At 47.0% G+C, this 27,700-nt stretch overlaps 1 protein-coding gene across 5 annotated transcripts; it reads right to left on the bottom strand.

The window, feature by feature from the left end:
• Positions 1-25,481, bottom strand: LOC129558011 (prostaglandin E2 omega-hydroxylase CYP4F21-like). Of its 5 annotated transcripts, none has more exons than XM_088839134.1 (12): positions 25,404-25,481; positions 24,800-25,025; positions 20,966-21,110; positions 17,710-17,763; positions 17,489-17,616; positions 13,567-13,836; positions 12,605-12,671; positions 12,296-12,425; positions 8,207-8,340; positions 8,047-8,111; positions 7,778-7,859; positions 1-7,468 (listed from the first exon to the last, which is right to left on the bottom strand). In XM_088839134.1, exons 2-12 carry the CDS (start codon positions 24,800-24,802, stop codon positions 7,227-7,229), a joined length of 1,320 nt encoding a protein of 439 aa, XP_088695260.1. In that variant the 5' UTR covers positions 24,803-25,025; positions 25,404-25,481; the 3' UTR covers positions 1-7,226. The 5 variants fall into 5 exon arrangements, with proteins under 5 accessions (XP_088695260.1, XP_088695261.1, XP_088695263.1 ...); XM_088839135.1 differs by having other exon boundaries at positions 25,412-25,468; XM_088839137.1 differs by lacking the exon at positions 20,966-21,110 and having other exon boundaries at positions 17,710-17,867.
• Positions 25,482-27,700: the final 2,219 nt, after the last annotated feature.

Genomic DNA, 27,700 nt, shown 5'->3' with positions numbered 1-27,700 from the left:
AATCCATAACTTAGATACATACATACATTTGTGACTAGCAAAATAACACTAAGCAAGATAACAGGCGATAAGGGGACAGTTTGGTTGATGCCAAAGTCATATCCTTGAGGTATTTGAGAAAGCATATATTGGAAAGTCTGTCTCAAGTTCCAGGGGTGGGTGCTACCTGGGTTAGAGGAGCTTGGAATACACAAATAGAGACTAATGTGAAGATGAGGGCTGATCCATCTCATCACTTGTAGATGCATTTTGAGTACTGTTTTCTTGAGACCAGTCCAATATTACTCATCTTTTATTTGGATTAAAGAAATTCTGCCTAGGGAGAAGGCAGATTCAGTCAAAAAGTATGTGGGACCATAGGTGGAAGTGGGCCCATTGAGCCATAGATTGGTGGTCCATGAAAAGAAAACAAAGGGGGTCCCAAAGACAGGTGACACTGCACAAGATAGAATGTCAGTAAGCAGGCAGAAAGGTCTCAATAGATTTCCATATCCCATAGTATGGCCTGTGTGGTAAGTCAAATTATGGCCACCTAAGATACCCACTGCAAGGAGATCCAACCAGTCCATTCTAAAGGAGATCAATCCTGGGTGTTCATTGGAAGGACTGATGCTAAAGCTGAAACTCCAGTACTTTGGCTACCTCATGCAACGAGTTGACTCACTGGAAAAGACTCTGATGCTAGGAGGGATTGGGGGCAGGAGGAGAAGGGGACGACAGAGAATGAGATGGCTGGATGACATCACCGACTCGATGGGCATGAGTTTGAGTGAAATCCAGGAGTTGGTGATGGACAGGGAGGCCTGGCGTGCTGTGATTCATGGGGTCACAAAGAGTCGGACACGACTGAGCGACTGAAGTGAACTGACTGAACTGAAGATACCCACTCCAGTGTTCTTGCCTGGAGAATCCCAGGGATGGGGGAGCCTGGTGGGCTGCCGTCTATGGGGTCGCACAGAGTCGGACATGACTGAAGCGACTTAGCAGCAGCAGCAAGATGCACAGGCCACTCATCAGGAAAACAGAGACAACAAAGGCAGCTGCCTCTCAGATCCAATGAAGGAATAAGAGCACACTGTGGTGCTTAGCTGATAAATAGTAACTAAAAGTATTGATGAGTGATATTGTTAGGGTACTCTTTAGTAGCAGCAACTAAAAGGTATTGATGATGAGGTGAGAAGTTCAGATTCCACACAGTCGACATGAATTTGGTACTCACTTGGAATCTCCTGACAAATATGGAGATCTGCTGTGTGTCCAATCAGCTTCCAGGAACTGTGGACTGAAAAGTGCGTTAGAATCAGCTCTTATCCTAGAAGAGCCCTCACTTGTAGAGCAATGACCCCATAATATGGCAACATTTTCCAGATTTGTGTAATGTGATGGAAGCAGAGTTGGGGAAGAACGTTGAGGGTGGATATCTGTTCTGGGTTGTGAAGTAGGCATAGGAGTCCTCCATGTAGATAAAGAAGAAAGAGCATTCCAGACAGAGGAGCCATAATGAATGATTGCCCCGAAACAGAACATGAATGAATTGTGACCAACTCTTCATGTCAATATAGTGAGTGTGTATTATGAATAAAAGATTTGCACTGGATTATGCAGGGGACAAGGATATGACATTGCCATGATTTGGAAAGATTCCCAAATTCCTTCTCCCACTCTTCCTACCTATTCTGCTTGGTTGTTGACAATGGACAGTGACCAGCACAGTGATCCTCAGCTTTGACCCAGAAGTCTTTGCTTATAGAAAAGTTATATCAGAAGACACCATACTCAAGCAAGCCCTTGGGACAGGACTCTCAGGAGGATCCTTGAAGATGGGAAACAGGTCAGCTCTGCTGGAACTGGTGGCTCTACTGGCCACTGATTTGAGCCTTCAACCAAGGAAAATGATGTGAATATAACCCACCTCCTGCATCCTTGACATTTTGCAACAGGGAGTATACTAGCTTTCCATCTATCCATTCCAGAGATGGACATTTTCAGAAGGTAGCATAATGCAATGCAATGTGCCTCAAATTTTGCATCTATAACAAAGGTGTTAGTGAAAATGACCATCATGAACTAATATGCTACAAGAACTGGTATGATTAAGTGTGCTGAGAAAAAATTCAACCTTTATTCACCATTATTCAGCACTGTCCCCTGACTTCTTACTGTTGCCCGCCCACACATACTCTATTTGTTGAAATGTTTCTCCTCAGACAATGTCCCATTTGCCTTTAGCATCTGTCAGTTCTTCTAAGACTAACAGATTCATGAAGAAAAACTGGTCAAGAACCTGGAAAGGTTGATATGTTGGGCAGAAATGCTATCATCCCTATCAGCGCTCCCATTTGATGTGCAGTTGCTTCAGTTTATCCTACATCTGGTATACACAGTCTATGAATAGCAAGATTGGGGGCAGCAAACTGATATGCTCCAGATCTTTGGACCCCTTCTTGGCTCTCCCCCTCCCCACCCTAAAAATCCTCCAGGATGAGAGGGGGAAGACAGTTTCCTTCTAAAAGCCTACAGGCCAGGAAGAAACCCATCCATCCTGACTACTTCTCTGCGCTAGGCCCATGTCTGCAGACTACAGACTCTGGGCCTGTTTCCTTCTGATCACCCATCCCTAATGGCCTACCCATTTCACCAAGAATAAAGAGTACCTTCTGATATTGTTCTGGAAAGGAATCAGTCATGCGGGGGAGAGGGAGGCCTCCTTTGATGGGGGCAAACACTGACAGGGATGTGGGGAGGCTGGACTTCATGGACTGCCCAGCTCCCAACCCCAGAAAGAGTTGATTCTTCCTTCAGAATCCACCCGGGAGTCCAGCTCAATACCTTCACTGGTCCTTGAGGGCTCCTGTTACTGCTTACCCACACAGATGACTCTTTTTGAATCACACCAAGTCTCCACTTCACATAATACCTGGGTCATAATGAAGCCTAAGTTGTGCTCACATAGGCCAGACCCTGGGTCACCAAGAGACCCAAGGGAAGTGCTTTCAGGGCCCCACAGGGATGACCTCAGAGCCCTGAGAAAGTGACCACTGACTCCTTTTGTTCACTTTGTTGTTTAGCTCATTCTGTATTATGTCAGCATCTTGGAGACTAGAAGGTGAAGAGAGGTGAGGAAAGAGGGACCAAATGCATGATCCTCAGCCCCCAGCCCAGCTCCAGTATGCTCTGAATCTAGGACCTCCACCCTGGTCCATGGTCTGCCCCCTCCTCCCAGCCTAGATATATAAACCCCAAAGACTGGGAAATTTGCCCAGCCCCTACCACCTCTTCCCCTAGGACCAACTCTTTTAAACCTTGTCATCTGGCCCTACAGTCCCCTGTTCAGCATCCCAGGAGCTCCAATGAACTCAGCTGCACTGACAGTGGCTGACATGGATAAAAGGGAGGAGGGTGTCAGGCCAGCCTCAGAGGAATGGGGAAGGCCCTGAAGCCAGTGCCTGGACTGGATTCAGCTCTGTGGGTGGCTCTTGTAACAGTACTTGCTTCCTCTGTTTCTAGAAGTTCTCCTTTCCTCCTCTCATCCTCTCTCATCACCCCTTTCAGCCACTTCCCCAAGCCCAAAACCCATCTTCCAAACACCTGATGCCCCTCCTCCTGGAGGTGCCCATGGTAATATGAACAAGAATGTCATTGCTATTCATTAATAATTTACTACGTACCAGTCCCTGAGCTGAATGTGTCCTTGGGTCATCTCATTAACTGCTTCTAAATAAATGCAATTAAAACTCCTATTGCACAAATGATGGAGCTGAGTCTCAGTGAAGGATATTCATCTTGTAAGGAACAGAGCCAGGATCTGAACCAGCTCTGCCTGACCTCAGAGTCTGAGTTCTCACCACCCTGCTACCCTGCCTCTAGAATATCCCAGCTTTCTGATCCTGTTCACACCTGGTTGCTTGTTTAGAGAAAATGTGATGCCTGTCAGTTCCTGCTCTATCTTCAGCTGATAGATCACATGAAGTGCCCCTCAAGGTTGCCCAATGGAACCTAGATCCCCTGTGATCTACCCAAAAAAATATGTGAATGGGAGAAATTTAAAATTTTAATCACAGTAGGTAAAAAAATATTAAACTTAAAATTTTGTACAGCAAAAGAAATCTACCAGCAAAATAAAAAGATAACCTACTGAATGAGGGGAAATATTTGCAAATGAAAAGTGGACAGCAATTAAACTTCTCGTGTAAAAGTTATTCCTCATATATGAGAGAATGCAATTGGGTTAAAGTCACTAATTAAAAGAAAGAGTTCATGGATTTGATTAAATAAGAAAGAAATGTCTCACAGGATGGTGTATACAAAACACTTAAAGTATAAGAATACAGAAAGGTTTAGAAAAGAGGGAACAGGGGAGTGACTGCTTATTAGGTACAGGATCTCCCTCCAGAGTGATGAAAACATTCTGGAAGTAGATAGAGGTGACAGCTCCTCAAAATTGCAAATATACTAAATGCCACAGAATTGTTTACTTTAAAATTGTTAACTTAAGTGAATGTCACTTCATTGTTTATGGAAAAGATATAGCCAACAAATATTTAATAAGTAATCTCAGGGTAGCAATCTCAATATTTACATCTGATAAAAATTAAAGGAAAATCATCTTATGGTACAAATAAAGCTATACATTTTTAAAGGGTCCAAACAGATTGTGAATAGATGCAAATCCAATATAGATAAATCAATAAATGATAATCCATAACTCCATCAACACCAGTACTTGGAGATTTTATCCCAATCCTCTTAAAATCTAACAAATCAAGAAAACAAGACTTTAAAGAATATATTATCTAAACACAACTTAAAAGTTTGAACTGCCACGTAGAGAGAGAAATGTATACCCAAGAGAAAAGCAAATCACTCTCTAGCACACATGTAATATTTACAAAAAATTAACCATGTACTTAGCCCCCAAACCACTTAATGCATCCCAAAGCCATCTATTGTCTATGTGTTTCATTGAATTGCACTAAAATTAAATCACAGAAAAATAGCTTTAAAATGCACATGTCTGGATACAGAGTCAACAAAACCACTTTTGGAATCATTACAGGATTCCCCAGAGGTCTGAGGGTGAAAAATCAAGAATCTAGTTTGGACATAACAAGTCTGAGACAGTTATCAGACTTCCAAATAAAGATGTGCATTGAAAGAAGGGCTAGTTTTCCTATTGACCAGGCTTTTATTGGGTGAATCAATATCCCTCTTCTCTCTGTCCCAAAGAATGGTGGAAATGATAGACATTCTACTATTATACTCTGTTAGTTACACATTAGTTTTTGTTTCATGAGGAAATAATTTAGATTTACTTTCTGGGTGTTCTTAGGGTTTGTTTTTATTTGGTTTCCTTTTTCTCATTTTTTTGTATTTGATATTGTTTCAGTTAAATATTTATTTGTGTTTAGTAATATATGAACCTGATTAAAAAGAAATCAGCGTAGATGAATAGATAGATAACCCATGGTACATTCAGACAATGGAATATTATTCAGCACTAAAAAGAAATGAGCTATCAAGCCATGAAAACACGTGGAGGAAATTTAAATACATATTACTAAATGCTAGAAGCTAACTTGAAAAGGTTACATATCATGTGATTTCAACTATTTGACATTCTGGAAAAGGCAAAACTATGGAGACAGTAAAAAGATTGCTGGTTGCCAAGAGTTGGGTGGAGGTATAGATGAAATCGGCTGACCACTGGGAGGGTTTGAGGGCAGTGAAACATTCTGTGTGGTACTATAATAATGGATACATGCCATTATCTGTTTGCAAAAATCCATAGAATGGACAACACCAAAAGAGAACTCTAATGTTAACTATGGACTTTGGGTGATAATGCTGTCAATGTGAGTTAATCATTTGTTACAAATGCACCACTCTGATGCATGATGTTGAAGGCTCTGAACAGGGAGGATGAGGGGTGGTGTTGTACATGAGTGGGGGTGCTGACAGGGAGTCTGAAAACCACTTCCCAGTTATTTAATTTAGAGAGACTACCTGGGGAGCCTAGAGTTTTAGTATGCATGTCTTTGTTTTATTTCTTCTGTGTTCATTGGAGATATAGAGTAACCACAGATTTGATGTACTCATATATATTTGACTCCTCCCAGACTCCAACATATATTGAAGAGCACTCGCTACCTCTTTAGTCCATCCTTAACCCTGGTCCCTCTTCTGCTCAAACACCTCATGTGGCTTCCTATTGCCCATGTTTGGGTTCTGGGAGAACCAGCCATCAGTATAGGGTCCTGTAGTCAGCCGTGCATATATCCATGTGTGCTCAGTGTGACCCCATGAACGGTAACCCGACAGGCTCCTCTGTCCATGGAATTTGAGTCCAGAATACTGGAGTGGGTTGCCATTTCCTTCTCCAGGGGATACTCCCGACCCAGGGATCCAACCCGCATCTCTTGCATCTCCAGCATTGGCAGGTAGATTCTCTACCACCGCGCCAGTCTGGTAGTCAGCTGCTGCTGCTGCTGCTAAGTTGCCTCAGTCGTGTCCGACTCTGTGCAACCCCATAGACGTTAGCCCACTAGTCTCCCCCATCCCTGCTGCTGCTGCTAAGTAACTTCAGTCGTGTCCGACTCTGTGTGACCCCTCAGACGGCAACCCACCAGGCTCCCCCATCCCTGGGATTCTCCAGGCAAGGCTCCCCCGTCGCTGCTGCTGCTGCTGCTAAGTCACTTCAGTCGTGTCCGACTCTGTGCGACCCCATAGACGGCAGCCCACCAGGCTCCCCCGTCCCTGGGATTCTCCAGGCAAGAACACTGGAGTGGGTTGCCATTTCCTTCTCCGATGCATGAAAGTGAAAATTGAAAGTGAAGTCACTCAGTCTTGTCCGACTGTTAGCGACCCCATGGACTGCAGCCTACCAGGCTCCTCTGTCCATGGGATTTTCCAGGCAAGAGTACTGGAGTGGGGTGCCATTGCCTTCTCCTCCGTCCCTGCTAGAGAGGTAATATTGGGCACATGGCAACTGGTCCCGCCTCCAATCAACCACGCCCACCCTCTGTATCTTCAGAAGCGCCCAGAGCGCCCCCTGTTGGCTCTCAGTGAGACTCAGGCCAACGTGAATGGAACTGGGGTGAGGCCGTTGCAGACTCCCAGGAATAAAACGCTGTAGTCACGTTTGTCTGAGTCTTACCGAGAGCCAGCAGGGGGAGCTCTGGGCCCTTTTGACGATAGAGTCCCAGGCAGGGTGGTAGTGGGTCATTCAGTCACTGAGGGCCTGCTCTCAGCGGCTCCACCTGCAGCCAAAGTCCACTCTCCGCTCGCAGAATCAGCTCCGGCTTCCTGCGTGGCTCCTCCTTGTCTGGCAGAAAACGGAAGCGTAGCAGGCTGAGAGCGAGGACCACCTTCATCTCAGTCAAGGCAAACGTCTGTCCAATGCAGTTCCAGTGGAAGGAGTCGGGGCTCTGACTACACGGAACCCTCATCTTGGCCCCACAGCGCCTGAAATCTGACTGGCAGAGACAGAGAAAGCTAACCATGCCTGGGATGCCCCTCGCGGACTTGCATATCTCCTGAGCCTAGCCCAGTCCTCAGTCTAGAATCTTGACCAACAGACAAGGGAACCCCGCTCTCAGCATACTGCAGACCCCGCTTTGCGCCCACTACCGTTCCCAGGGGGACGGGAAAGAAGGAGTGCCAGAACTCTGACCATCTTCAGTTTTGCCCCTTCCCTGCCCCCACAGTCATGCCTGGAATCTCAGCCCCAGACCCCCGCCCCCACTACTCCATCCTCACCTCAAATGCCCAATGCCCTCACCTGGGACCTGCTGAGAAGGGAATAAAAGCCAGAGGTGACCTCCCTTGATGTTTTCTGGGTCGAAGCGGAAGGGGTCATAGACCTGGGGGCAAGACAAGACAGGGTGACTGGATGGTATCTCCTAGGTCGCCCATCCTTGGAGAGGCAGATGTGTGCATAATGGGAGGGAGGCGATGTCTGATTTGCCAATCAGAATTCTGTAGTCTCCCCTGGGTCCTCCAGGGGGAACGGACAGGGATGATGGAGGTATGGCGTCGAGGATTCATCACCTCAGGGTCTGGCCACACAGATGGGTTGTGGTGGGTCCCGAAAATACTGATGAGGCAGATAACACCTGTGAAAGAGGAGGGCCCAGTCAGAACTAGGTCCAACCTGCCTGATAGGCCCCTCTTCCTCCCAGGAACCTCCTCCCCTAATCATTATGGTCACCTTTGGGGATGACCCGGCCATCTGGGAGCACAATGTCCTTGGTACAGCAGCGGGAGATACCAGTGACAGAGGGGTGCAACCGCAGACTCTCCTTGATGCACATGGTCAGGAAGGGCAACTGGGTCAGGTCGTCCCTAAGGAAACCCCATGACAATTATCTAGGGTGAAAAAAGAGAGACACCACCCCAGCCCTCCTGGTGCCCTCTCTGCCTAGAACAAAATCACAGACAGATCAAATATCTCCAAACTCATTAAGTCATATACATAAATATATACAGCTTTTCCTTTGATCATCATACCTCAATAAAATGGTTTTTAAAAAGAGAGAAAGAAAAGCAATATCACAGAAGTACTAGACAAAATTTAGTCAGATATTTTTAGAACCTTTTCTGAACAAATCAACAAAAAGTGAACCATAGAAATATTTACAAATTTGTATGAATGTGGAACATTCTTTATGGCAAGATTGCAAAATCAAAAAGTAAATAAGCAAGAAACAGATTCAATGTTTATCTTATTTATCACAGGATGTGAAGAGTTGATTCACTGGAAAAGACTCTGATGCTGGGAGGGATTGTGGGCAGGAGGAGAAAGGGACAACAGAGAATGAGATGGATGGATTGCATCACCGACTTGATGGACATGAGTTTGAGTGAACTCCGGGAGTTGGTGATGGACAGGGAGGCCTGGCGTGCTGTGATTCATGGGGTCGCAAAGAGTCGGACACGACTAAGCGACTGAACTGAACTGAACTGAGAGATACTCCGTTCCATTCCGTTCAGTCGCTCAGTTGTGTCCGACTCTTTGCGACCCCGTGGACTGTAGCCTACCAGGCTTCTCCATCCATGGGATTCTCCAGGCAAGAATACTGGAGTGGGTTACCATTTCCTTCTCCAGGAGATCTTCCCAACCCAGGGATCGAACCTGGGTCTCCCACATTGGAGGCAGACGCTTTAACCTCTGAGCCACCAGGGAAGCCCGAGAGATACTAGTTAATGCAATTAAACAGAAGAAAAAAAGGAGGGTAATGCCATTTGAAATGTAGGAGTAAATGCCTCATTTTGGCAGACAGTGAAATAGAATTCACTGGAGAAGTTTTTATAAGCACTGAAGATAAGATCCAGTAGAATTTAGAAAGCCGCATTGACAAATATACACTCCCATGTACAAAATAGATAGCTAGAGGGAAGCTGCTATATAACATGAGGAGCCCAGCCTGGCACTCTGTGATGACCTAGAGTGGTGGGATAAGGAGCTGATAGGAGGCAGGCTCAAGAGGGAGGGTGTGTACGCGCGCACGTCTGTATGTGTGTAGTTATGACCAGTTCATGTTGTTGTATGTCAGAAACCAACACAACACTGTAAAGCAATTATCCTCCAATTAAAAAATAATTAAATACCATTACCCTCTGAGCCACCAGGGAAGCCAAGGCAAAGAAAAACTAAAGAGCCTCTTGATGAAAGTAAGAGGAAAGTGAAAAAGTTGGCTTAAAACTCAATATTCAGAAAACTGAGGTATCTGGTCCCACCACTTCATGGCAAATATATGGGGTAACCAGTAGCAAACTTTATTTTTCTGGGCTCCAAAATCACTGCAGATGGTGACTGCAGCCATGAAATTAAAAGACACTTGCTCCTTGGAAGAAAAACTATGACCAACCTAGACAACATATTAAAAAGCAGAGACATTACTTTGCCAACAAAGGTCGGTCTAGTCAAAGCTATGGTTTTTCCATAGTCATGTATGGATGTGAGAGTTGGACCATAAAGAAAGCTGAGCATCGAAGAATTGGTGCTTTTGAACTGTGGTGTTGGAGAAGACTCTTGAGAGTCCCTTGGACTGCAAGGAGATCCAACCAGTCCATCCTAAAGGAGATCAATCCTGGGTGTTCATTGGAAGGACTGATGTTGAAGCTGAAACTCCAATACTTTGGCCACCTGATGTGAAGAACTGACTTATTTGAAAAGACCTTGATGCTGGGAAAGACTGAAGGCAGGAGGAGAAGGGGACAACTGAAGATGAGATGGTTGGATGGCATCACTGACTCAATGGACATGAGTTTGAGTAAACTCCAGGAGTTGGTGATGGACAGGGAAGCCTGGCGTGCTGCAGTCCATGGGGACACAAAGAGTCGTATACGACTGAGTGGCTGAACTGAACTGAACTGAACTGAACTCTAAATTGGAAAACTACAAAACACCAACCCTGTGGACCAATAGCACTCATCTCCCTTTCTCATAGTTTGTCTAGTGATTATGTATCTGAGGTGTTGTTTTTTTTTTTTTGCATTAAAAAATTATATACTAGCATACCGAATACCATACACACTGCTCTTTATCTATTTCATGAAATAGTATATCAATCTTTTCTTGTACGTCTCTTAGGATTTGTCTCAAAAATAGAGTCTTCCCTACTCTGGAGCTATAACCTCCCATGGCTTCTTCTAGAGACTTTAAGACTCCATCATTTTTTAAATCTTTGATTCACGTGGATGTTACTTTCTTATAAGACATGAGAAGCAGGATGAATTAACTTTTTTACATGTAGTTTCCCAGTTGTTCCAGAGATTTTAGGAAACAATCTTTATTTTTCTTATAGATATGAGACTCAATACTTAGCATTTCCTATGTTCACTCGGCAAGGAATTTATATTCATAAATTATCAGTTTTTCTATTAGAAACAACAGTTAGAAAAATAATAAAAGAAAAAATGATGGTGATGATATAAAATACCTGAATTAAACTTACCAAGAAATGTGAATGCATATTTTCCAATTAAACTTCTAATATTTCTCAATCCAGATAGAATATATGGTTTACCATAACAACAAGAGTATCTAAGGTTAAGTTAACAACATGTGAATACAATCTCTTTGCTAAAATTTTAGACTCGATTAAAAGCCTTCCCTGAATATCCAAAAATAGATATCCACTTCACACTCTGGGATACTGTGTATTAATTATTATGAGATAATCTGCTTTCCACAGGTCAATTATATATTCAAGTCAAATTTCTCCCTCCCTCCTTCCTTTCTGTCTCTCACTCTCCCTCTTTCTCATCCCTTCCCCCAAGTTCTTCATTTTCTCCCAGCTGTCTTCTTGACCTAAATGTACCTCAAATGCACCCAAAAATCTACTGATTATATCTCAGAGTCTCTGCTGAGGCACTTCTTTCCACCCTCAACTTGGCCCCTCTTGTTCCAAATCCCAGCCCTACCCATGTACACGAGGAGTCTCCTGACCTGGGACTATTTCTGCACCAGATTAGGAGCTCCTGAAAAGCAAAGACTGGGTCTGGTCCTTCCTGAGTCTCCAGGATACAGAATGGGGCTGGGGAGAATTGAAGATGGCATAGAATTCGGGACGGAGAGGCAGTATGGCAGTGTTTCCTAAGTAGGGAGTAGATGGATGAAGCTGCAGATGTTCCAAGAAAGGAGTTGAATGACTTTAATACGCAGGTGATCCTAGTGAACCCTAGACTCAACAATATGAGGAATTAAGGGGCAGGAGATTAGCAAATACTCAAGAAGTGAAGATGTTTGAAAACATGTAACTTCAGAGAAAGCAGTAAGGGAGTGGAGGCGAAGTTCACTTACTGAATGTGTGCTAAGTGGTGTCATCTGTCCTCACATATTGTTGTTAACTATCTCAGAAATCCAGGTTTCTCTGCCAAAATCAAGCAAATTTTGTCCTCCTATCCACGCTGAGTGGGCTTCCCAGGTGGCACTAGTGGTAAAGAACCTGCCTGCCAGTGCAGGAGACATAAGAGATGCAGATTCATTCCCTGGGTTGGGAAGATCCCCTGAAAGAGGGCATGGCAATCCACTCCAGTATTCTTGCCTGGAGAATCCTATGGACAGAGGAGCCTGGCGGGGCTATAGTCCATATGGTCGCACGGAGTTGGACACAACTGAAGCAACTTAGCCCGCGCTCACACACACACATGCTGGTTATAAGATCCTGCCTCTGGCCTCTGTTCCTATTTCCACTAAGTGACAGAATGCACACAAAAAATTTCTCTCTTCCCCAGCCAGGGAGCAGAGGCAATGAGAAGGGCTCAGAAAAAGGCCATGAGGACTTGCACTCACCATTCTATCTCTTTAGACTCACGGTCCCTCAGGAGCTCTTGCACCTCCTGCCAGCAGCGCTCTTGATATTCTGGGTGCTTTGCAAGGTTGTACAGAATCCAGGAGAGGCTGCTGGCTGTAGTATCATGGCCTGGGGACATCCAGAAAGACTTGTGTCTCTGAACTACTTCAGCACCACAGGGTGGACAACACCCCCATGGTAAAGCCCATGAGGAGGATGGAGAGGGATGGGGTGGTCCAGGGTCCACTGGACTAGTTCCTGGGCTTAGAGACACCCGATTCCTATGTTTTCTTACATTGGGGCCTCACCCTCAAACATAAATGTGTCAGCTTCAGCACAGATGTCTTCATCTGACAATCCCTTCCCATCTTCATCCTGGAGAGAAAACAAGATCCCTAAAATTGCTCTAGCTCAGAGGGTCTCTGAGGCTAAACTGAGACAATCTCTGAAGCCCCATTATCCATCCAGAGACTGAAGCCCACCCTGAAACCTTAAACTGCCTGTGCACTCTGTCACCAGAGGCCCCACCCCAGAGACCTCCTCCTTGACCTCTTTGTCTCCTGTGTTGTCCCTGGTGAAGAAATAACCAATCACCCATAAATATTTTTATATTTCAAAATAATGAGGAATTAAAAAAAAAAGTTCCTGGCAACCTGGGTTATAAAAATATAAAAACTTTAGACTTTGCCTTCTTACCAAAAAGAATTAGTTTAAGCTCCAGAATAATCTCTCTCCCTGTGTGTCTGTCTCTCCCTCTCCCCACAGGGAGAAAGGGGCAAATGTATCAGCTGTCTTGTATAAGTTCCAAATTTCAAAATCTGGAGGTACATACTTGTACTGTGATGCGAGTATGATTGCATGTACAGGTAATAACATACTTGAGCTATCAGAGGAATTTAGGAATGGGGTAGCAGAGCTATAGTTCTACTCTGGTTACTGATTTTGCCATGAGTAATAAATGGGCTGCTCTGATCCAGGATTCTGTATGTATACTGTACATACACATACATATGTACACAGTCTATCTCTGTGGTAGACTGACTTATTAGTTTCCCATTTGAATGAAATCTCAAGCCCTTCACAGTTTCAGACTTAGTAGTCTCCCACAGGCATTATTCCACATGGTCATCTCTAAAATTTATCGCTGACCCATCTCTCCCTTCCACAAGCACCTTCCATGGCTTCCCAGGACCCTCTGCGTCCCATTCAAATTCTTTGATCAGATCAAAGTCCATTCTACCTCTTGAACTCAGATCCCAGAGGAACCCACCTTGGTCAGCAGAAGCACATCAATGAAGTCCAAAGTCTTGGTCTTCGCCTTAGCCTTAAGGAAGTCATCAATATTCTCCTTGGGGAGAGTGCGGTGCCGCTCCTGGATGACGGCATCTGTAAAGTCATGCACCAGGCGGCAGGCCCTGTGGAAGCGCCGCCCATCCGGGGTGAGAAAGTACAGGAAGTCCATGTGCAGGAAGATCTGCTGGTTCCGATTTGCCACAAGTGCACTGAGCTCCAAGATGGTGCCGATATATTCACTGGGCTTCTTGAAGGATGAGAGCATGAAGGGAGGCAACAACTTAACACCTGAAGCCCAGAAGCCAGGAGTTACTTCCCTTCAGGAACTGAGGCTCCAAGAACAAATGGCTCACAGATACAATGTGGGGATGAGCCAGACAATGTGACTCTTCAGACTCTTCTCAGCCCACATCCCATCTCCATGAGCTGACTCCATGCCTCAGGCACCTGGAGCACAGCTTAGATACCATGCTTCTCTCCTGTCTCTCTCACCGCCACCTTCTCCTTTCCAGAACCATCCACCCAGCTCATACCTTATCCTCTCCCAGCTGGCCAACGGCCCAGCCCATTCCCTAGTCTTCTTTACATCCAATGTCTACATGACAGTTAGATTCTTTTGAGTCAGATTCGCTTTGCCTGGCTTCAGAATGTCCTTAAGATATTACCTGCCCACTCCTTCAACCTCATTTCCAACGTGTATCCTCACTATTGCACATACTTTTCTCATTCTAGCCTTCTATTCTTTATCAAACAGATCTACCTACCTGAAAGGATAGCTCCTTCTCTTTCCCTATTCCTGTCCTGGGTTGTCCTGCTTTGAGCCACCTCATTCAGGAAGGTCCTCCTGGTTGCTCTGGTGAGTCCTCCCTCCTCTGTCTACTACCTTAGGTCTATGGCTTATGTTCCCAGGCTCTTGGCCAAGACTCACTCCTGGCAATTGCTGTCAAAACTGAAGACACATTTCTGCAGACTGTCCAGGGTCATGAGGCTGACGTGTTCAAACATGTCCAGACGGGTGTGGCCTTGGGTGACCAGGCGCTCCCACTTGGTCTAGACAGAGGAGACAGAGTTAAGGCCCCTTCCCAACAACCTGGATGGACTCCCACAGACCCTGCCTCTTGGCCCCAGAAAACCATCTCCAGAGAGTGGAGGCTTGAGTGGGAGTGGAAGCTGTTACTGCCAAGACATGAAGTTCTCGTGACTGGGAGTCAGGAGACCTGGTTTTAAATCTTGGCTCACCATCCTCCTTTCTCTGTACCCTTGGTCAACTTACTGCATAAAGTTAAGTGCTAAGCAAATGTGAGCTTTCATCATCTTCACTGATGGAAACTGATAAACAAACTTTCCCTATGTTTAGGGAGGTAGCTCCCCATGGGCCCTGTGTACTCTTGCATAATCTTGCTGGATATGCCAAAAAATTGGTAGTCCATGATGTTCTTTACCTGGGCTATTTCTCAGAGTTGTGTTTGCAGCAAACAACCTATAAGAGTGAGGTAAATTCTCCTCCTGGGCAAATATCAGGCTTGCTTCTAGTTCTGAAAGTCGCAGACACCCTAAATCTAGTATTCTTCCACCCTATAATAAAACATACTACTTGAATAGGTACCAGTCAAAGTCCACCTGTGTCATCCACATGGGATTTGTTGACTTGGAGGAAGAATGCAAACCAGCAAGAAGGTGCCATTTGCTATGCCAAGAGTAAAAAACTATCCTTTGTCAGTAATCCAGAACTCTCATGTCTTTTGACAGAATCCACAAAACTGTAACAAGCTCCCTTTTCAGTTTGCAAGTAGGGAAAAGACACAACCACGTCACAAATTCCTGACCTTCCCCATGTATATATATATATCCAAACCCTTTGCAATGTGCTTTTTTCAGTAACTTCTATTAGTAGGTGGAGCCTACTTTGATTCTGAGCTGGCCTTGAATCTACTTTGGCCAATGTGTTCTATGCTTAGTTGGTCAGTCCTGTCCAGCTCTTAGAGAACTCATGGATCACAGCCCGCTAGGCTCCTCTGTCCATGGGATTCTCCCAGCAAGAATACTGGAATGGGTTTCCATGCCCTCCTCCAGGGGATGTTCCCAACCCAGGGATCAAACCCATGTCTCTTACATTGCTGGCAGATTCTTTACCACTGAATCACCTGGGGAAGCCCTGCTTTGCCCAGTAGACTCTGGTGGAAATGATGAGTAGATCATCCTAAGCCAAGCTCCCAAGCAGCATTGCAGCTTCCTGTCAGGCTGTTGGAATTCTGCTTCTGCCGTGTGAACAAACCTGAGATGCATTCTAAAGGGAAAGAATTGCCGGGAGCCATCACGCGAGATCCCACCCATGACAAGGTCATGAGGAGAAGACCTGACGAGCAAGGCAGATCAGGACTTCAGGGATTTCAAAAAGCTGCCCCGGCGCTCACCTTAAAGATGATATCTGTCTTTCTGATGCTTATCTTTCTGACTGCTGTCTTTCTGACTGTTCCTTAGTTTCTGTGACACAGGCAGAAGGCCTTCCCCGATCTCTTTCCAAATAAAATCAACTGTTTATGCCCTTGGCACTAACACACACGACTGCTCACAATACCTTAATCATAAATAGCATAAAGAACCTGATCACACGAAAAGCCCTAATAAACGCAGAGCCCTTTGGGGGGTGAAGAAGCCCTATTAGAGAATATAAAAAATATTATTCTAGAAGTTGTTACTGAATCAACGTTTGCTAGCTGTGTTTTTGCTCTTGATGTAGAAATTATTGTTACTATAGTTAGAATTTACAATAATAAGAGTTTGGCCCTAGTGTAGAAACCATAAGACAATCAAAAATATTAACCAGGAATGAGAGGCAGAGGCTACCTCCCAGAGCCACAGAGTCTGTGTGTAGTAACTAGAAAGAACTGACCATTGGGTTAAATTTCTAATATGCTGCAACCTGCTGAATCTTTACCCTATGAGTTTATAACTTTTCTGTTTTCTGTTTAGCTCAAGGCAAGTGGAAAAATAAGACTAGCTTACAAAAAACAGCTTTGCATTCACCTAGCTTGTAAGAAAAGGTCATAAGATGTTAATAAGCCCCAAGGCCAGAAGATAATGTATTAATATCTACCATAGAAAAGACCCTCGTAAACAGAGAAGTATGCAGAAAGCATTCTGGTTTTGTAAAGGGCAAACTGACATAATGTTAAGCTGACTTTGTTCACTGCCCCCCTTTAGAACTGTACCAGTTTAGGGTATATAAACACTGATGTAAAAAAATAAAATAGTCTTGATTCAGCACTCAACCAAGACTCGACTCGCTTTGTTTTCTTTCTTTTCTCGCCGACGCCGCTCTTCCTGAGGGTATCCCTGGACTCAACCGAGGCAGGACTTCGGTAGAGAATCACATGAAAGGAAGTCCTTTGCCTGGAGTAAGGCCATCTGAGATCAGCCTGCAACCAGCCACACCTCAAATATGTGAGAAGAATGACCCTAGATCAACAAAACTTCCTATCTGATCACAGATACACCAATCTACATCCAGAAGAACCAGCCAACTGACTCACAGTCTTCTCAATACTAAGCACTTCCTATTTTTAAGTGACTTGTTACTCTAGAATAACTACTACAAAATATTCATCATTTTTACCAAACATGTCTCAAGATTCCAAGGCCTCTTTGAGGGAAATGTAGAAACTAACACCTTCTGAGCATCTCTTATATGCCAGAGACATGATTCCATTAGGTCATCTTAGCCACCCTATAAAGCAAGGATCACATAATCCTTATTTTTCAACTGTGGAAACCACGGTTCAGAAAGGAAGAGCCCATGGCCCTAAAGCCACCCACAAGAGCCAGGTTCCAGACAAGGTGTCTCTGAGTCCCCGTTATCCCCAAGACTCCAGATGGGACCCTGGGTTCAAGAGACTCACGTGCATGATGTCTGCGCTCTTGGTGAAAATCTTCATATAGGGCTTCAGGATGTTGAAGTGGAAGGCAGGTGTTAGCATGCGATGGTGCCTGCTCCACTTGTCACCAGCACTTAGGAGGAGCCCATCCCCTAGCAGAGATAGCCACAGGAAGTGGGCAAAAGAAAATCTTCTCCCTGGGTCCCCAGGGATGTCCCCAACCCACTTTGTAAACAGTTACTCACCCAGCCAGGGCTTCAGAAAGCCATAGAAGATCACATCCTTGGGTGCAATGGCAGCTGACATGAAGGAGGACCATCAGGGGCCAGGGAGATGGGGAAAGGAGGAAATTTTGTGTGGAACAGAGGATCCCAGCCAGGAATCTGCATTCCCCCTCCAAGCCCTGCATAGCAGGAATAGGGTCAAGAAAATCGGAAGCCAGAAGTCAGGTGGAGAGGTGACGGGAGGGGGGAACCAGACGAAGCTGCAGAACAGAAGACAGCAAAGGCAGAGCCCACAGACACAACTCTTAGGTGCTCAGAAACACTCCAGCAAAATACGACATGCCCCAACATTCCCTGACATGGCTCCTACATGGTCCTACATGTTATGAAGACACAGGCATAGCCCAGCACTCTACAAAACATCTCTATGGGGACCTAGAACACCATGTCTGCCCCAGCACTGACCTCTCCTGAGATATGTGACATGGCCGCATGTGTTAACATGTCCTGACATGGCCCCAACATGCATGGCACAGCCTGACATGACACAACATGCTCTGGCATGGACCTGAAGACAGTCCAACTTGGCCTGAATTTGCCCCGCATGAGTCCCACACAGGGCTTACATACACTGATGTCACAGACCTGAACCAGGTGTGTCCCCGGCTGGGCCCCAGACATGACTCAGACATACCCTAAGATGGGCATCACACAAGATCACATAAAGTCATTAGCATGTCTGAAAGTGACCCTGAGTCCCAGACCTCAAACAAACCTGAAACATGGCCCAGATGTGACAAGCAGGAGAACCAGATAATCACTAACAGTTTCTCAGGCAAGAAAAAGACAGACGTCAAAATGCCTCAGATGTCCTTGGCCACAGCTGAAGCAACTCCAGATGTGATTGAGACCATGTCTGTTTGAGCCCAGGTTTAATCATATACCAGGTATCACCAGATAAAACATGTGCCAGCTGTAATCAGAAACCAGGTAGAAACATAAAGCTGACCAGACATAGCCTACAGCAGACAGCACACAGATATGCCCTAGGTGTGAATAGACATGACTGGAAGTAGACAGGTGAGAGTCCAGGTAAGAAAGAGGCAGAGGCATCTCTACCATAGCCCCCTATGTCTGCACCCAAGGAGGAGGTGGCAGCAGGCAAGCCATGGCCAAGAGCATGTCTACCTGGAGCGGTGGGGTGGAAGATGCAGATGACCACATGCCAGGGCCCCCCTACTAGCAGCACACATCCCCATAGGTGCTAGCCAGGCCCTGTGTGTACAGGAGACCTTCCTCCCAGCTATGAATCTGGAGAGGAACAGAAAGGTCCCAATTCACACTCTTCTAGGCTGCAAGAGGCAAGGATTTGCAGGGCAGTTGATAATTAAGAATTCAGGCCAGGGATTAAAGAGTCTTGGACTTGTGTCTCAGGTTTACTGTCTGGGAGAATGTGTGCAAGGGACTCCATCATTGAGAGCCAGCTGTGGCCAAGGACATCCACACCTGAGCCCATGAGTCACCTCTGGCAGCTGCTCATCTGTCCTGAGCTTTCTCCTGGGCTCCCTCCCCACATTGGCCATATACAAACTCTATGGTCCCTCTGGTACAGGGATAGAGAGGTTCTTTCCCTGTTTGGACCCCAAACACCATGTTCACCTGACTTCTCTTTCGTCCCCATATTGCAGATACGGAAACTGAGGCTCTGAATGATGGAGTCCCTTGCACACATTCTCCCAGACAGTAAACCTGAGACACAAACCCAAGACTCTTTAATCCATGGCCTGAATTCTTAATTACCCAACTGCTCTGAGCCCCAAAACAATAGCTCAGTAGACCCTATTGTGCCAAGACTGGATGCTCAGAATCTTAGGTTTGCAGGAATTGGTCCTATGACCCAAATCAGACAAATTAAAAGGAATCCTCAACTTTTCCTAGAACTGTTGTAAATGAACTCCCTTTCCCATGGAGTTCGAGCATCCGAGATTCAGTTTTACTAGGATGAGAGTAAAGCCATCACAGATGAACACTAAATGATGAAAACAGATTTCTGATAACATTGTTTAAGACCTGGATCCAGCTGGACCTGAAGGCAGCCCTCCTTGGAGTTTATAGTCAGTTGATTTCCTTTCTTTGCTTAGACCATACAGGGTGGCATTTCTACCACTAACAGCTGAAAGAAACTTCAGCAGCCAGAGAGAGCCAGGACCCTTCCCAGAGTCACTCAGCATTCTGGTGTCTGAACCCAGGTCTCCATCAGAAGCTGTCCATTCCCCTGGTCTGTCTCGGATGGGAGGGGCAGAGGGCAAGGGAAAGGAGACAGGGTGGGGTGGAGTCTCCTCAAGGAGATTCCTGGGGACTGGAGAAGGAGAGCACTGAACTAGAGTGGCTGAGCCACAAGATAGGATAAATGAAATGGACCCACCAGAGAGGTGGATGTCACAGGAAGAGCAGCCCCTAATCCTCACCAGCCAGAAGCCTTCATTGCTCTGGGTCTGCAGATGAGTGAGACTGAGGGCCAGCCTGGCAGGGGGGCTGGGACACTATGGATGCCCACTGCATCACTCTACCCTCTGCTTTGAAATATTTCTCATTGTTCCAGATCTAGTTCCAGCACCTCCTCCTCCAGGAAGCCTTCCAGCACACCCCAGCAGTTTCTTCTCTGGATTGCCACAGACCATCTCCTGCTGGCCAGTTCCTGACCAACCATCCCAGGTCAAGGATCTCTCTGTCCAGATATGAGACCTTGAGATTGGGGATGAACTCCAGCAGGGTACAAGATTGGGGTCCAAACGGCCATGGGAAGAAAGAGGAGTCGCTGAGATGGAGCTTGATAAATGCATAAAGCAAAGAGGAAGTGGCTGAGAGAGAAGAGAGGAAAGGGGACCATGGTCCTGTAGAGGCCACATAAAAAGTTGGCAAGGAGGGGCTGCTGCTGCTGCTGCTAAGTCACTTCAGTCGTGTCCGACTCTGTGTGATCCCATAGACGGAAGCCCACCAGGCTCCCCCGTCCCTGGGATTCTCCAGGCAAGAACACTGGAGTGGGTTGCCATTTCCTTCTCCAATGTGTGAAAGTGGAAAGTGAAAAGTGAAAGTGAAGTCGCTCAGTCGTGTCCGACCCTTAGCGACCCCACGGACTGCAGCCTACCAGGCTCCTCCATCCATGGGATTTCTAGGCAATAGTACTGGAGTGGCTTGCCATTGCCTTCTCCGAAGGAGGGGCTAGAATCCCTCAAATGTGTCATGACACCCACGACCACAAGCTCTGCATGGGTACCTGAGGCATTGATGATGCTCCGGAGCATGTCAGGGTGGCAGAAGACGATCATGGGAGTGATGGGGCCAAACCAGATCATATATCCATGGGAGTAGTTAGCTGCCAGCTGGGTTGATTTTCTCAAGCCCTGCTCTGTCGGGGGCACCTGAAAGCATGTAAGGACATCACTCCCAAGAAGAAACCACTGCAGTGGACAGTGTGTCAGATCCCGCACAAATGGAGGGAATCTCTGCTTCCTCCTGCTCCTTCCCTCATGGGGAGGAGCAGTCCTGGAGCACCTCCAAGTCCCAAGGAGATACCCCGGGTACAAGAAGATAGCACAGAGAAGACAGGCTCTTTGCTCACAGATAGGGTGACTTTATCTTGAGAAGCCAAACTTTTTCTTGTCCTGGGAATGGTCTCAGCCCCAGGGGTGGCCACAGAAAGAGATCCCCACTAGAGAGGTTTGTAGGTAGCAGGGTGGCCTCAGTGCTTGTCCCTGGGTTTTGGTCCCACATCCTCTCCTATTCTGGCTGGTCCATACAGCCTGCAGTTCCTTGCAGTAAATCATCTGCAGCATTGGGGCTTTCCATCCCTGGCTGATCCCAAAGGACACTCGTGACAGCAGCTTTGACCCATGAAACCCCCTCCCCCAACTGGCTCCATGCAGAGTACGTCCTGCCTATTTCTCTGCAACCTATGGACATGACTTTCAATCATGCCATCTATAAATGAAGAAGCTGACACCTTATGCACCCAAAGGAAAAGAAGGGTGGGTTGCCTCCTGGTAAAGTATCCTCTCCCTCAAGATGCCTCATTCAAATCTGACAAATACTCCCAGGGGCTCTCAGCAGGTGAACATAAGTCACGTTCATCTTTGTGACCTACTCCTGAGAGGGTAACAGGCAGGAAGGCCAGGAGTCTCCAAATGGAGGAAATAGGCTGCAAGTGTCAGACATTTTTATCTCTCTTAAGCGGCAAGAGGAAACAAACTAGCAATATTTTTTCCCTACTCTATACAAATTTAAATGGAAACCCACTCCAGTACTCTTGCCTGGAAAATCCCATGGACAGAGGAGCCTGGTAGGCTGCAGTCCGTGGGGTTGCTACGAGTCAGACAGGACTGAGCGACTTCACTTTCACTTTTCACTTTCACGCATTGGAGAAGGAAATGGCAACCCACTCCAGTGTTCTTGCCTGGAGAATCCCAGGGAAGGGGGAGCCTGGTGGGCTGCCGTCTATGGGGTCGCATAGAGTCGGACACGACTGAAGCGACTTAGCAGCAGCAGCAGCGTACAAATTTAAAAGGAAGATTCTCTTAAAATACTGTGTTGCCATAATGACACCTGGTTCCACCTGAAGTTAACTATTTTCAAACCTTGAGTGAACCAGTGTATTTTTCTTACGGAAATGTTTGTCTTAACCTATGTTAATATACTATGCATTTACTTCAGACTCTGTCTTCAAGTTGGTTCCACCTAATGGCTCAGAACTGACTTGACAAACCAGTATGTTATACTTAGACTCTGTTCCCCTAATCTATGTAAACGAACCTATTTGTATGGTAATCTGTCCTTCTACAAGATTCAGGTCAATTGTTTTATGGCCCAGGATGAATCGTCTGTTGCCAAGATTATCCCAAACTGCATCTTATGGATGAGGGGCCTGGTGCCATTCGGAGTTTTAAGACATTCCTTTCTTTCATTAACAGACTGCTGCTGCTGCTAAGTCACTTCAGTCGTGTCCGACTCTGTGTGACCCCAGAGACGGCAGCCCACCAGGCTCCCCCGTCCCCAAGCTTCTCCAAGCAAGAACACTGGAGTGGATTGCCATTTCCTTCTCCAATGCATGACAGTAAAAAGTGAAAGTGAAGTCCCTCAGTCGTCCGACTCTTAGCGACCCCATGGACTGCAGCCTACCAGGCTCCTCTGTCCATGGGATTTTCCACTCCAGTACTGGAGTGGCTTGCCATTGCCTTCTCTGAACAGACTGCTAGTGACCATATAACATCCAGCTGAAGACTAGCAGGGGGGTATTCTTTCTGCCCCCTTCTGATGCCTATGTCAGAAGCTTTCTCTATCTCCTTTATAATTTAATAAAACTGTATTACACAAAAGCTCTGAGTGATCAAGCCTCGTCTCTGGCCCCAGATTGAATTCTTCTCCTCCGGAGGCCAAGAATCCCAGCGTCTTTTCATGGTTCAGCAACAACATTTCACTCCCTTCTCAAGTACCAAATTGAGAATTCAAAGCACTTGATAAGATTGGTCCAGAGAGGGAGAGTGATTCAGCTGAGGTCACCCAGCAAGAGGGATTGCAGGAAGGAAAAGTGACCAAGACCAGACTCCATGATCAAGCCCTTAGAGGGGAGGGCAGAAATGCAGTAACTTTGTAACATTCCTACTGCCTCCAAGACTCACTGTGCCTTGTGTGCTAAGTCGCTTCAGTTGTGTCCGACGTGGTGACCCAATGGACTGCAGCCTCTCAGGCTCCTCTGTCCATGGGATTCTCCAGGCAAGAATACTGTAGTGGGCTGCTGTGCCCTCCACTAGGGCATCTTCCCAACCCAGGGATCAAACCCACCTCTCTTCCATCTAACCCGCATTGGCAGGCAGGGTTCTTGACCACTAGCACCACCTGGGAAGGCTCGCTGAGATGCTTTCAAGACCCAGAATCTCAGGAAATCTTCACATGGAGATTTGTAATGCCCCTACCTTCTGAACTTTGCCACAATGAACAGTAAAATTTCAGTAAATCCTCCATCAAGTGGCAGCTCTTGTCCAAGACAAGAAAGAAAAGATGGGCACCTTTCTCTGCTGGCCTGTTAGATGGGAGGAGATGGATACCAATCCCTTTGACCCTGACAGAGGGAAGTGATGCATGCTCATCACTTAGGTCATCACACCTTTATTTTTCATCCTAATATTAGCCAGCCATGGACTGTAGTCTGCTTCCCAGAACCATCATCAAACTCAGTTCAGTTCAGTTCAGTCGCTCAGTCGTGTCCGACTCTCCGCGACCCCATGAATCACAGCACGCCAGGCCTCCCTGTCCATCACCAACTCCCAGAGTACACTTAAACTCATGTCCACAGAGTCGGTGATGCCATCCAGCCATCTCATTCTCCGTCGTCCCCTTCTCCTCCCGCCCCCAACCTTTCCCAGCATCAGAGTCTTTTCCAGTGAGTCAACTCGTCGCATGAGGTGGCCAAAGTATTGCAGTTTCTGGGAGGTGCTTATTAAGTAATTCAACAGTTGAGCTGCTTAATTAATCATGAGCAGGGCCAAGCCAGAGTCAAGGTCTGAGGCACAGGGTGGGCAGGCATGGAGGACAGAGAGGTCTAAGAAGGCTTCTTAGAATGGGTGGTGGTCAACTTTATCCAGGTTGGGCTATGAGCACCTTGGGACATCTTGGTAGAAGGAAGAGAGTTAGATAAGAGGAGGGATCCTGGAAAGAGGAGGTGTAGGGGTGGGGAAGTGATAGATGATTCCTATGGAGAAACTGTAGCCCAGAGTGAAAAGTCACAAGGAAAAGGACCACATGCAGATTGGACCCTGGACAACACCCTTGAAAGGACCTCAAGGCCACCATGGAGACTGGAGAGGCCAGGGGAGCAGGCTCTGTGCAGCCCGGCCTCAGAGGTGCACTAATGTGTACAAGGCAGGCAGAAAATGGACCGCAAAGCAGGCCAGGGCTGGAAAGACAGGATGTGGGGAAGGTCTCAATGGCAGAGCAGAGGAATGAGTGAGGGAGGGAAGAGGGGCCTCCCAGGCCTCTCTGGCTTCTCTGCTGTCCTAGACTCCAGCCCAAACCTGAGCCCCATTCCTGATCTCCCAGGATCTCCCAGCAAACTCACCATGTACAGTTGAGCGAAGAACCAGTTCAGTTTGGGGGGCTGCGGAAAACACTGGAGGCGGCGACAGTTGTTGTAGAAGGTGTAGGTCCAGGCCAGGACACGGGCCAGGAGCCAGAAGGCCCCGACCAGCAGCAGCAGCAGCCACGGGGAAGCTGTCACAGCCCGAGTCCCAGCCAGGACAGGCTCAGCTCCAGCATCCTGTGGTCAGTGGGGTGGAGGGTGAGTCCTGAGGATGAAGGAAGAGGCCGTGATGGTGAGCTGTGAGGCAGAGACGGTCAGAGGGAGAGGAACAAGGGAGTGCGGGGCAGGGTGAGTGCTGGGGACGGGCCAGAAGGGCTCAGAGACAGGCAGACAGGCGCTGGGCGAGGGGACGGAGACCAGAGAAATTCAAACTAAGAGGGAATGATAGGGACAAAGAGACAGAAAGACACACACAGACAGTTTGTGTGTGTGTGTGTGTGTGTGTGTGTGTGTGTGTGTGTGTGTGTTAGTTACCCACTGGTATCCACTCATCTCCCAAGCCAGCTCATTCTCAAGAGCCACCCTGCAATGGGCAGTAGCCTTCCCCACACCAGGCCAAAACCCCAAGCCCCCTGACCCTCACCCTGGCACCTTCTTTCTAGAGCGACTTGTCTCTCACACAACTTCCTCTCCCCTTTTTGTGTGAAGGCTTTACCCAGCCCCTCCCCTAGAAAATACTGCAAGGCTCCAGACTAAGCCAGCCAATTGGCCCAGCATGATTACTTCCTCCCCACCTGGACGCTGCCCAAACATGAAGTGAGGCCTGGGAACCAGTTCAGTATAACAGACGTTGGATCCTCAGGACAGACAGAGAGTCAGCCTTGTCCCAAGTCATCTCCAGGGCTCCCTTCCCCAGGTGGACCAGGGAAAATATCATGGACAATTTCTCAGCAGAGACCCCGGAAACTTAGAACTCTGAAGCCCCTGGCCTCCAGGGCACACAGCCTGGCAGCAGTTCAACTCCTGCCTCCACGCAGCCCAGGGCCTGTGTTGAAACAAGGCTTCCAGGAACAGGAGCAGAGAAACCAGTATGCCTGGAAACTACCTTTATCTGAGTCTGGGAGATGGTGATGAACAGGGAGGCCTGGCGTGCTGCAGTCCATGGGGTCACAAAGAGTTGGACACGACTGAATGGCTGAACTGGACTGAGTCCAGGGATAAAGGAGCCAATCAGAAGTGGGCACTTGGAGGCGTGAGGGGCCCGGCTGGGGTGTGCTGAGAGAGAACAGGATCTATACAAGGTGGTGGGGGGACAGAACTGGGAGTGGAGGTCTGCCCCGCCCTCGCTCTGACTGTGGGCTGTGCAGACCATTCTCAGTGGAATGTTGAATGAGACCCTGAGATGGGGGACCAAAGAGGATCTCACTGGAAAATGAGAAAAATCTGGAGTCCTCAAAAAAGATGGAATGAAAGCAAAGTGATGGCTACTAGTGCTTGTGTTAGCGTGTGCCAGTAGGCCGCCTAGAGCAAGCCTACTCGGTGCAGACAAAGCTACATTTGAAGAGTGCCTTCTATGTACTGGTACCTGAAGAAGCAGCCTACAGTGTGTCAGAAACTCTGCATAAAGCGTGCCTGCTATGTTCAAGGTGGGCTACAAAAAGTGTACTTACAGCATGCTAAGGACTCTGCATAAATCCTGCCTACTGTATGCCAGGGGTTGTACATAAGGCACACCTACTATGTGTGTGGTACTCTGTGCAAAGAACACATACCATGTGTTGGGCACTCTCCATAAAGCACTGCTTCTGAATGCTGAGTGCTCTATGCATATATGCCTAGTGTGCCTTGGGTGTCCTACATAAAGCACACCTACTGAGAGTCAGGTTCTCTACATAAAGTAATCCCACTGTGTGCAGGATGTTCTGCCAGCAAGATAATGCATCACTTTCCCCTCAGGGCTCTGAGTCAGCACCCTGGGACCAGGCAGAGGGACCCACATGATGGCAGGAAGGAAGATACCTATTTAAGAGAAGAGCAAACTGAGGTTCAAAGAGAACAAGCCTCTAGCCTAAGTTGCCAATCTGAAAGGCCCTCGGGTGTATCAAACCACCAAGATTAAGTCTTCTCCCTCTGCCATGCTGTTCCACCCCCGACTCATAAGGGACAGTGCCCTATTAATCCATTTATACAGGTGGAATTTCAGGCAATATGGTGACACCAGTGGAGAGATACCTGGAGGTTCTCACATCATCAGGTGGGTCATCTCACCACATCCAGCATAAACCACCCAGTGGATCTGGCGCTTCCCTCCTGGCCCTTACTTGATCCTGTCCAGAACTGCCTTGTGGGGGTGTTCTAATGTGGAAGAGAACTTGAGGGATGGGGCTTCTGGCAGAACTTCTGAGCAGGAGAGTGGGGGTAGTGTCCTGACACTGGTAGGATGCTGGGGAGACCCCAAACCTCCTTCTCCTCAACACTGGCTCGGAGATTCAGGTGGAGGATCCTAAAGCCCCCAGTGTGGTGTTATTTTCTGTTCTGCAACTTTTCATTGCTATATGAATGAAAAGTGTTATGACTTTAAAAGTCAAGCTGAGAAGTAGAGTCTTGAGAAAGTGCTATCATGCATATTTCAGGGTATTTGTTGTTGTTGTTGTTTAGTCACTAAGTTGTGTCTGATTCTTTTGCCACCCCGTGGACCATAGCCTGCCAGGCTTCTCTGTCCATGGGATTTCCCAGGCAAGAATAGTGGAGTGGGTTGCCATTTCCTTCACCAGGGAATTTTCCCAACCCAGGGATTAAGCCCACATCTCCTGCATTGGCAGGTGGGTTCTTCACCACTGAACCACCTGGGAAGCCCATATATTTCAGACTCTAGGCAACATATTTGACAAAGATGCAGAGCCAGCATGACTAAGCACAACAACCTAGCCCAAATGTTAG

The sequence above is a fragment of the Moschus berezovskii genome, chromosome 8 (assembly GCF_049115385.1).
Source record: "Moschus berezovskii isolate FMDL1 chromosome 8, NW_MosBer_1.0, whole genome shotgun sequence".
NCBI classification, from domain to species: Eukaryota; Metazoa; Chordata; class Mammalia; order Artiodactyla; family Moschidae; genus Moschus; species Moschus berezovskii.
The sequence above is the reverse complement of the archived record's forward strand: the minus strand, read 5'-3'. Positions and strand labels throughout refer to the sequence as shown.